This window comes from Microtus ochrogaster, chromosome 1, assembly GCF_000317375.1.
Source record: "Microtus ochrogaster isolate Prairie Vole_2 chromosome 1, MicOch1.0, whole genome shotgun sequence".
Lineage (NCBI taxonomy): Eukaryota > Metazoa > Chordata > Mammalia > Rodentia > Cricetidae > Microtus > Microtus ochrogaster.
The window spans coordinates 104,314,198-104,325,357 of NC_022009.1; the positions used below are offsets into that span (position 1 = coordinate 104,314,198).

General features: G+C 43.2%; 2 protein-coding genes across 2 annotated transcripts in view; one reads left to right on the plus strand and one right to left on the minus strand.

Moving 5' to 3' along the window:
* The window catches only part of Supt20h (SPT20 homolog, SAGA complex component), a 37,095-nt gene extending 34,011 nt beyond the window's left edge, over positions 1–3,084 (plus strand). Inside the window, exons 23-25 of the mRNA XM_026778892.1 lie at positions 523–628; positions 1,918–2,024; positions 2,652–3,084. Coding sequence (XP_026634693.1) covers positions 523–628; positions 1,918–2,024; positions 2,652–2,789 — 351 coding nt within the window. The 3' untranslated portion in view covers positions 2,790–3,084. The remainder of the gene's footprint in view (positions 1–522; positions 629–1,917; positions 2,025–2,651) is intronic.
* Exosc8 (exosome component 8) lies at positions 3,002–10,267 on the minus strand. The gene is made up of 11 exons (XM_005343980.2): positions 10,225–10,267; positions 9,532–9,568; positions 9,321–9,384; positions 8,870–8,943; positions 7,653–7,698; positions 6,527–6,632; positions 6,394–6,439; positions 5,491–5,587; positions 4,179–4,299; positions 3,505–3,611; positions 3,002–3,218 (listed from the first exon to the last, which is right to left on the minus strand). The coding sequence occupies exons 1-11, from the start codon at positions 10,239–10,241 to the stop codon at positions 3,103–3,105; spliced, it is 831 nt and encodes a 276-aa protein (XP_005344037.1). The 5' UTR covers positions 10,242–10,267; the 3' UTR covers positions 3,002–3,102.
* Between the last annotated feature and the right edge of the window lie 893 nt (positions 10,268–11,160).

Genomic DNA, 11,160 nt, shown 5'->3' on the forward strand with positions numbered 1-11,160 from the left:
AGACCAGGCTGGTCTCGAACTCACAGAGATCCGCCTGCCTCTACCTCCCGAGTGCTGGGATTAAAGGCGTGCACCACCATCGCCTGGCCTCCGATAGTTAATTTTTATTCATGGTTTTTAGTTATTATTCTAGCTTGCTGGTAAATATCTCTATTTGTGATATGTGTGTGTGTGTATGTATATATGTATGTATGTATATGTATGTGTGTGTGTGTGTGTGTGTGTATATATAGTCTTTGTGGTCATTTTAGGAAAGAAATTGTATCCAATGCATTGCTTTTGTGCATTTTTGGATTTTTCTTTTGTTTTATAATAGCACTGTTCTGGAAGTGATGTGAGGTTTTAATTTAGCATTTGTTTTTGTTCATTCCAAGCTTGCTACTTCTACATGTGTTCATAATTTATACGAAACCTAAGCTGTTTATTCTTCCTCATACATCAAAGAGATACTGTTTTTTTTTCACTGGCTCAATTTGTTTTGCCATTTTTGCACAAGTAACATACTTTTTTTTTTAAATTTAGGGATCTGAACAAGTTTTAACTGCGCAAGAACAGGCTTTAACTGCTCAGCAAGCTGCTATTATTAATCTTACTGGAGTAGGAGGTTTTCCACAGTCACAGGCAGCTGGTGGGTATCATCCTGACTTCCTTCTGATCTCACTGTGTAAATTATTTCCCTTTTCTTTCTTGCAAGCAGTAATCCGAAAAAGGCTGAAGTATTCAATCTGTGAACTACAAGATTAACAAACAACTGACCAAGAATTTTTCCTTAAAAATTACTTTGACAGCTGATTGGTTAATTCTGTTTTCTTAATTACCTGGGACCACATTGTCCTATATTGCATAATTTTTCTCAGTTTGTATTGTATGAGTTAAATCTTTATAATTAGCAAAACTTATGTAAGCTACTTGTTTATAAATATGAAACTAACTTGAATGCTCCCACTTGAAAGTAGGGAATGAATGAAAGTAGGAAATGGTAAACAAAAGGTAATGCTGTATTGAATTCTGACTTCACATTTGAGTAAGCCAAGAGATAGAATTTTAATAAAAATGATTAGCAAAGCTATAATGGAATTTGAGGATTCAGTAAATTGTCCCTGTGTGCTTGCTTTTGATTTCTGTAACTTCCAGTTTTCAAGTTTAGATGTACCTTAGTAGGAGTAATTCACACTTGTATTTTGAAACTATTTCTTACAAAGAGCTGTAATTTAGAATTTGTGAATTTCCAAATGCAGATCTGTAACTAATGTACCTTTACCACACAAGTTATTTTTCTAAAATAGCCATAGTAAATTTGTGATAAGAATTGTAGACAAACTGTACTCACTTAAGCCTGGTCAGCCTTTTCACCTCTTTGAGAATGTGGAATGATAGGAACGGCCCAATCAGCTGTCAGTCATCTCTGCAAGCTCACTGGATGTTGTATTTTAAAAGAACGTACATCATATAAGGGTGGCTTTCAGACAAAGGTCCAGCCAGTATCACGTTCCATTGGGATGCAACGAGGATGCTATGGAGACAGAATGTAGTTGAGGTGCTAGAGTGTTTCAGCTTCAGAACACTGGGTACGATGCATAAACCTATAACCAAAGCATTCTTCAGGTGGAGAAAAGAGAATCAGGAATTCAGGGTTAGCTGTTTCTACATAGTGAGTTCTGAGGCCAGCCTGGGATGAGACTTAAAAGAGGGGGGAGGGAATGCAGTACTTTTGTCTGTGTACTTCCTTCCCTCTGTATAGCCAGAATGTTCTGGAATCAATGATACCCTTAATTAGCAGGAGACAAAATTTATTCTGAAATAGTTATGATTTGTTACTTAAGGTAATTTCTATTTTTTCTCATTTTCTATGCTGTGTTTTCTAACCCTGGTTGCCTTCAAACTTTTTAACGGGCCTGCTTTCCCCTTCTCCTGTAGTGTTGTCTCAGCTTGGCTCTGCCGAGAACAGACCTGAGCAAAGCCTTCCTCAGCAGAGACTCCAGCTCTCCTCTGCCTTGCAGCAACAGCAGCAGCAGCAGCTTCAAGTAATCTAGCAGCTTCATTTGATTAATTAAAACCCTTAAGTTCCAAAATACTGCTTTGCAGTGGGGCTTTCCTGCTAAAGCAATTGGTCAGTAACTTAGTTTTATTTTTAGAAATCTGACATGCCAGTCAGCTTGTAGCACTAAGTGTAAACTATAACAATGCATACTTTAGATCCTTTTTAAGGTCTTGGTGGCACATTTCACACACCCCTTTAATGTGCATCGTATTTTGAAATAGTTTTAAGTACCAATTATTAACTTTTATGATTCTGTGCTGTTTGAGTGTTCCCATTGCTTTAGAAAAGTTGCAAATTATTTTAGAAAAGGGTGTCAGCACTCTTGATAGTTTATTTTACTATGAATTATCATTATACAACAAAATGGTAACTACAGTTGCTGCATTACTGCAATATGGACTGCCAGGGCTAAGTAACAGATAATTGTATCATTTTTAAGAATCGTATTTAAAGCCCTCAGCAGGTTCTTGCACTGTCGTAGTTTGGAGGAGTACCCTTTGTTCCCCCATGCTTCCACTCTGAGGCTTGTTTTCATCACTCCTGGGAAGCAACTGGCCACACCTGTGCATTTAGCATAATGTGATCTCTTTTCTCCCCCTCCGTTTTGCAGCAGTTGCGATTCTTGCAACAGCAGATGGCTATGGCAGCAGCAGCCGCACAGACAGCCCAGCTCCATCGTCACCGGCATGCAGGTGGCCAGTCCAAGAGTAAAGTGAAGCGAGGCATGCCAACCACTCCAAAATTCTGAGCAATTTTTTTTTCCTTTTGTCTTTTGTTTTTTTACAAACACAAGACCACTGAATGAATTGTATTTTTGCTTCATTTTCCTCCTAAGATGTCAGTATTTTACATTAATAGATGGTGCATAGTTTATACAAAAGCACAACTCTGTGGTTCTTACATGGCTAAATGTTTTCTTGTATATACCATCTACAGAAATAATCTAAGAACTACTAGAAATATCTTCCAAAAGAATGTAGTTTGGTATTTATTTAGTATAAAAAGCCTGTGCACAGTGTAATAAATAAAGTTTTTACATCTGTTTTGCAATTGTGGTGGCTTCATTTGTGTTTCATACTCTGAATGACTTCATCTAGTAGCTTGTTCACTTCTTTGTGTCTCGTAACTGCTCGACTCATGCAGTCCTGAAGTTTAGCTCCAGTAAGTCCACTCCCACCTGAAAAATTAGGCCAGTTTTTAGTGTTTCCATTATTTTGTGAAAGTTGAAGATCATGTCAAGTGTTTGTTTTGAAATCAAACAACATCTAAATCAAGTGGTATGGTCTCAAGACCTGCAGGTTAGTTTTAGAAAGGCTCTAGAAGACAGATATGTCCTAAGTTTAGGATGACACACAACACTGAAACAGCAAAGACCATCATAAACTTCCGTCAGCTAAGCAGCCAAACATCCCACACTCCACTTGACACCCCAGCTATTCCCCACTGCAGTAAAAAGGACATACCTGGCTTGTGAAGACAACACAGTTTGCCTTCCTCATCCATTACTATTGTTAAGGTTCCTGTTGACAGGTGTTCTTCCTCTCCAGTAGGATCAACTATCAGCAAAGTGCTACATTAACAACAACAAAAAGGTATTAAAACAATGCATGGAGGGGGTAGGGTATCATTTCTAGGAAGAGACTAATTTCAAACAGCATTAAAAGACCTGCTTTGATTTTAGCCTATGGAAGAGCTAATCCAGGACTGAAGGAAGCCAGAGTGGCAGCACCCTGCAGCCCAGTACGTAGGAACTCCTTGCTCTTCAGCTTTGGGAATTTCTTAGATTCTGCAGCAAATACTGGAGACAGTTTCAGAAGTTTATAGAGTAGGAGCTTGGAGCATAGCTCAGCAATGGAGCACTTGCCTGGTATGAACCAGCCCTATACAATACCTGTCACCATAAAGGAAAAAGGGCATAAAGAAACATAGGGGCAATTGGTGACCATAGAATTATCCTGTACATCAGGATGCCAAGCAGATGGAAGCTCTGACTAAAGGAACTGCAGGGCAGGGCTCAGATATCCACAGCAAATTAGGGTTGGTGATCAACTGGAGGACATTTCTTGTAAAGACAGCTAAATAACAAGATAACAGGCTATTAGCTTAGAACCCAGAATGGTACATTTGGTTAACTTACTCATCAAACACAGCAAAGGAAGTTGCAACTGGGGTTGTTCTAACATTCAAATAACTTTTCTTCTTTAAATTAACTTCTGCTAAAGCAGTTTCTTCATTTATAGTTACTTCAGGCAACTGTACTAGAAAAAGGCAAGTAAACATAAAATGAATGTGGTACATAGCTTCATTTCAATCCTTTCTTAACTCTTCCCCCATTTAGCTCATCCAGAACAACTACTGATTTGACGGGATCTCACTATGTAGTGCAGCCCATTTAGCTTGGAATTCACTCGAATTAAGAGTTATGTGCTACTCACCTGTTACCAGGACAATTTTAAGTCTCATAACAATTGAGATAACTATGGTGGATGAAAACTGCTTTTCAGAACACCTTATGTTCCAGCCAAGCCTTTTTTTGTTTTTACTCCCCCCCCCCAAAAAAAAAAAGGTTTCTCTATGTAGTCCTATCTTTCCTAGAACTTGCTCTGTGGCCCAGGCTGGCTCAGATCCCCCTGCCTTTCCTCCCAAATGCTACGATTAAAGGCATGCACCGCTGCCCAGCTCAAAGTATCTATAATACTCATTTAGTCATCTACCCTCCTAAAGTAGTAAGTGCTGCTCTTCGGTATCGTTTTATTACAAAGGAAGCAAGCAGGCTGGACTGATGTTTAACTAGGACTATACTAGTACTATTAACTGTATCTTCCACTCTAAGTTGGGAAGATAGAGGATCGTTCTGCAGTCTGAACTGGCTTCAAATTGCCGTCTTCCTCACCTGTGTGCTGAGGTTACAGACACAGACAACTATGCCTGGCTTTTATTGTCGATTGCTGGTCATGTAGAATGACCTGGAATATGCACAAGTGATATTCTAAGACATTACCAAACTACCCAGACCCTTACTAGGAAACATCACTATCAGGTGATATTTATGTCTGCCTGTATGAGCTACCTGGATTACAGTAAGAATCCCTTATCCAAGTCAGCAGATTCTAGGAAGGACGGCTGCCCTAATGACTACAGGTGGAAACAGTCAAAGCAGTTCTAAAACATTACAGAATATAAAACTAGGATGTTCACTTTCAGAAGACCCTGTAAATTTAACTAACTTAGGAACACAAGCTGGGCAAGGTAGTTCATACTTAAAATATTCTCAGCCTCTGAGATGCTGAGATAGAAGGATAAGTTCAAGGCCAGCCTGGGCTATGGGATACTGTCTCACAGCACAAACATGTGAATGACGATTACATCTCAAGAAAACCTTGCCAAAGGTTTTGACCAGCTGGATTCTGACCGGATTAGCAGGAAAATGTTTTATTTAGGCTGCTTACCATTCTTTAGAGCTGCTAACAAAGCAAACGTGCAGGCATCCAAAATATTTCCATCGTAGTCTAGGCAAATAAGGTCACAGTATAGGACCCAAGCAAGCTAAAACAGTTCACACAAAGTAAATTAGACCTGATAATTGAATAGTTAAGCCTGTTGCCTTAGGCTTAAGAATTACAGAACCGTTGATTAGATAAGCAAGTAAGATTTGAAAGTCTAAATTTTTTCCCCTATCATTTATAAAGTACGAAGTCAAAGTGGTCAGGATGGGTAAGCTAGACTTTTGACAAGCAAACCAACAAGTGATAAACTTGTCCTTTCCCTAAGTAGAGCTATAGGTGCAAAGAGGAAGGTTTATTCTTGCTGCTACTTAGTAAGTGAAAGGCCCAGCTGTAATCTGTGTTCTCTATGTACAATGTAGGTTTTACGTGCTAGTTAGCACTATAAATTAGTAAAGGAAGGCACTATAGGAAGATTCCACATGGGTTCACTATAAATATCAAGCAAAACCTGATCTAAGGGATAATAAAAGCCTTTTTTTTTTTTAAGAGGAAAAGTGTGTGTGAGTTAACCTTAGCTTGAAAGTTAGCTCCCAGACAGGTTATTTATTACTTGTTACTTGGACACGATGGCAGAAACCTGTAATCCCAGCATTAGGGAGATTAGGGAAAAGGACTAGGAGGTAAAAATCAGCCAAGGTACACAGTGTGACCCTAGCTCATCAAACTTAATACCCAGTTGGAAAGGATTTATGTTTATTTAGACAATTATGAATAATGATCTTTTAAAAAAATCCCTTCTAAACTCTAGAATCTCAGGGTTTAAGGTTGTTGATTCATCCCCACTACCATATTAAAGCACATGCACACAGTCACTTCAGAGTTCATAAGAGTTCAGTCTGTTCTTACCTTGCCTGGAGAGATGCATAAGTCCTCTTTCTTAATTATCTGTGAGCTTGATTTAATGATAAAGAACACAATAAATATGAAGGCAAAATATTTAATAATGCACGGTGGTAAAAATTCCTCATAAAAGTCTTACTTTTCAATGACATCCGCAATGAACTGGCTGGCTACTTGGGCCTCTTCTCCAGGAGGTCCAGTCCGAAACCTCGACGAACACAGCGGTGGTAGGTCCACATTAGGAACTGAAAGAAACACTGCAGCTAGGAACTAAACTTCCCCGACAGCTGAGGTTCTGCAGTGGTCCATAGGAATCATGCAGTGAGATTTCAGCTGATAGAGCAGAAGGCTGACCCACCAGAACGAGTGCAATGAAGATCAACTCAGTTGGCAAGGCGCTGGGCATGCAGCCAGGAAAGGAGTCTTTCATATAGATCACAGTGGGACTTTCAGAGAGAAAGGGAGGTCCAAGCTCAGAGATTTGCCTTTGCTTTGCCTGGTATATAAACTGGGAACTTTCCAGAATAGAAAGCAGGAGAAGAGTAATGAAACTGGTACAGACAAATACGGAGTAGAGTTCATTTCACCCTCAGATCGAAGTCCTGCGCTTGCTGTAAATCTGAGTTCTGAAGGGACACTGAGGCTGACACTCAGAGGTCCCCGATAAGGTTCCTAGTACAGGGACTGCCCATAGCACAGGCAATGGGTAATAAGACTCTTTGGGTGGAAAGCACAGCAGTGTTAAAATGACTTTTTCTCAGATTGCCAAGCTCCGAGAAAAGGAAATTTATACTTGTCTAAAGTTTTCCCATACTGCTTCAAAAGCTTATTATGCTTCAATCATAATTCTTCACAATTTTTCTGTTTTCTTCTCCCAAATACTTGTGTGTAGCAAAACTGTCCTCTGCTTACAACTAACTATGAAAGTTTTGAATGTTGGTTCCTACCTTAAAGAAAAGATAATCTAAGACAAAAATATTGCCGAGTCTAAGCTGACTGCAGACAGATTTCAGTCCGCACTGATGGCCTTTACCGACAACTCATCCTTGGATAAGGAATGTATACAACTCAGTGTAAACTGAGACAACCCATATGAGTTGGTGAAGTTCTGAGGTGTACCTTACCTCTGTTATCGAACAAGCAGAAAGCTTTGGGATGAGGGGACATTATTTCTGACCACTACCTCAATTATCAGAACTCCACTACAAGAGTTCACGTTAAGCTTACTCGTGTGTTTGTTAAAATTACAAGCGCATTTAACTCACCAACATATCCTCTATCAGGAGCATCTAGTGGTGGTGCTGCAAACTCCTACAAAAGCAAATAAATGTATTCTAATGAAAGGAGCCATTCAAAACCATGAAGACAGTCTAGGAGTTAGTTACAGACACTGTACGGAAGACATCCCAGGCCAATACCCCATGATCAGCATCTAGAGTGCTTGGGGGATCAAGGACACTGGCACTGCCCTTCCCAATGGCTCACAGGAAGTCAAAGGGCAGCGTGAACAGACTGCTGCTCATCCTCATGATGAGGATCCATGGGCTCTGCCCCATCTGTGTACTTGTTCAGGAGCCGAGAATCTGAATATCCATGACCGACTTTGGTGTTGTTTTTTTTTTCTCTGTGGCTTTGGAGCCTGTCCTGGAACGAGCTCTTGTAGACCAGGCTGGTCTCGAACTCACAGAGATCCGCCTGCCTCTGCCTCCCAAGTGGTGGGATTAAAGGTGTGTGCCACCACCGCCCGGCCCCGAGAATCTGAATTTAATCCCAAATGATACAACATGGCAAGACTTAGTAACTAGCTGGAGTCACAAGTATGACAACTAATAGTAACTAGCCCAGCTCAGCTGTAGACACATACTTCCTAGGCTCAGAGGCTTGGGGCAAGTTATTTGACCTTAGACGTTTCTCTGCTTTTATGAGGACAGGTGAACAGTACCTGCCTACTCACAGGGGCTATTTCCAAGGCCCAAATGAGACAGCACCATTAAGTTCCAAGTAGAAAGCTGGCAAGGAGTACATGTTCTGATAGCTATCGCTTCAGCGTGACCACAGACCTCTAAAAGAGGAAAGTCGCTGAGTGTGATGTCAGAAAGGACAGGCTTTGTCATCAGACTCTGTTATGAGCCTGACAAACTAGGGGGCTACTGAACGTCATGGGCTGAGCAGGAGGTGGAGACCAGTAAATCAGCAAAGCTCCTAAGAAGGTGCTCCCAAGAGCAGGCAGCCAGCAGACAGCTACTGCTCCTTTAAGACTAACAAAGACTATGGACAGCTAAAAGCTAACACAGTAATAAGCTAATTTCAAAACAATCTTACCAAAATTTTAAAGTAAGAGGTGCTGAGATTCAGTTATTTGCCTTGGAAAGGGGTACACCCAGGTCGGGGTAGATCTACATTCCGAGCCCTAATTAACTATGACCTTGTGAGTCTGAAACTAATTTGGAATTGGGCCATCACCAGACACCAGCGAACCTACTGCTTTCACTCCGCAGACGATTGTGGTGTTCCCCAGCTTCACGAGGGCAGAGCCGTCCGCCGTGCTGATGGAGCCTGCAAAGGGAAACACGGCACGTATAAACAACCTTCTAAAAAAGCAAAGGAGAATGAATAAATGCATTTTATTTGACTACAAAGTCATTCAGATGCTTTAGTCTGTATGGTTATCTGGCTCGACCTCTGAAGTTGCCTCTGGAACTTTTGACAGGTTCAGATCAGTGATTTGAAAATGGTATCACTACTTAATCTCTTTTCCTCTGTCCCCCAATTTGAGCTAATCAGGCTTAGATCAACGACAAAGCTGACATAATAATAAGCTTTAAACATCACCAAATACCTCACGCATAGATAGTATAATTGGCTGGGGGAAAAGTGGCACAGAGCCTAAGAGGGCCGGGTGTCATAGCAACTGAAATGAAGTATATCTTCACCTATGTTGACAGTTGTGGTTCTGAATTCCCCAAGTTCTCTTCCATCAGGACGGCAGTTTTCTTTCTAAATGTGTATAAGAAAATAGATTACATATTTTTCCACTTATGCAGAGGAGAACACATTAAGCCTCAATAATGTAAAGGAACTGAAAAACTATGCCTTGAAGTATACTTATCAAAGGGTCTGACATACGAAATCGCCTCTACTCACCAGAAATCTCCTGTAATACTCCAGGGGTTCCACAGTTCTGAAATATGGTAAAAATGTGTTAAAGTCCGTCAGTATGCATCCCAGAGTCTAAAGCCAGCACTTAAGGGTGTGACGCTGGGGCATCAATCTCCACACGCTCAGGTGTTAACCATAGCAATAAAAAGGCCTAACAGTAGCAACACGTCTTCATCGGTCCCTTTTACTGTGCCCCGGTCAAGGGGACCGGAGTCCAAGGCCCTGGACACACTTTGAAGAGGATTCACTTGGGTGTCGGCAACGCAACTCTAGTTCTGAAGCTGGGGACACGGCATCTGATGCCGTGCGGTAATCTGCATTAGCGACCACCAAGGACTGTGTTTTTGCAGTTACGGGAGGTTCCTGTGGCCTCGTCAACTACACGCAGACAGAAGTCACAGCAGCTGTGAGTGCACGCCCTCGCAGACACACGAGCTAGAGGTTTACATGCGTGGGCAGCCTGGGGCTCCATCAGAGCCCCAAAGGTCTCAGGTCCCTCCAAAGGCGGCACTCCGGTTTTCCCGTGTAGCGCGACCTGGCGCTCGGATATGAGGTCGAGGCATCCTGGCTGCGCTGTTGCTCAGCGCCTCCCGTGAGCAGAGCCCTCCCGCAGCCCCACGAGCACTCGGGTCCCCACCACGAGCCACACCCGCGCCTTCCGTGCGCACCGCCACTCACTTGAACCCGGCCGCCATCTTCCCGCCCGCACCGCGCCTGCGCAGCCCGCCGCGCCTGCGCCCTTCTTTCTGCGTCTCCGGCGCAGGCGACTGGGAGGAGTCCTGTTGGAGAAGCTGCTCCTCCCGTGGAGGCTGCTGTGCTCCCGGTCACGGGGCGTGAACTGCAGCTCCGGGGAGCCCGGGCGTCCCACGAGCGCCTGCTTAGGACCAGGCCTGTGCCGGGTCGGTACGGTCACAACCGCCGTTGACGCCATCCCCGGGGTCCCACGTCCCGGCCCCCACGGGCCTGTGCGCACGTGCACACACACACACGCGCGCGCGCGCGCGCGGAATTAACAGGGGAGACTCTTAAACAGTCCGGGGCGTTAGGCACCCTTAGATGACTGTACTGCAGGGCACGGGTGTGAGGCTGGCTGCGCTGTCAGTTCGCACAAGACCGGTGCATTGCACTCCGGGACCAGCCTGTAATCCTCGGTGGAGCCGCGCGAAGGCGCTGTGGGTGTCGTCGGGTGCGGCCCCCTAGGGTGGCCCTTCCGGTAAAGGCCTTGGGTCACCAAGGTCTCTCTCAGGAGAGGCTTGGCTGTTGGGCAAGTGACCTGCAGCTCACAGGGGCCAGCTAAATGCTGACTATCACGGTGCAAAAGACAATGTTTTTGCAGAGCAAATATAAAAAGAGATCAATGTAACCCGGTTTCCACGACTGCCTGTAGGTTCCTTTCACTGCATTTATAACTCCTACAGAAATGCCAACATGTCACCAACATGAAGAAGAGAAATTCTTCCCCAATGCCAGAGGCCAGAAGGAAAGTTTACCCAGCACCTGGGACTCACCTACCAAACAGCTGTCTTTTCTCATGCCTTCCTACAAGGAAGAGAAATTGTGATATGCAAGGTATTCATCAGTATGGCTATAGGATCGGGTCATTTCAGGTTCCCT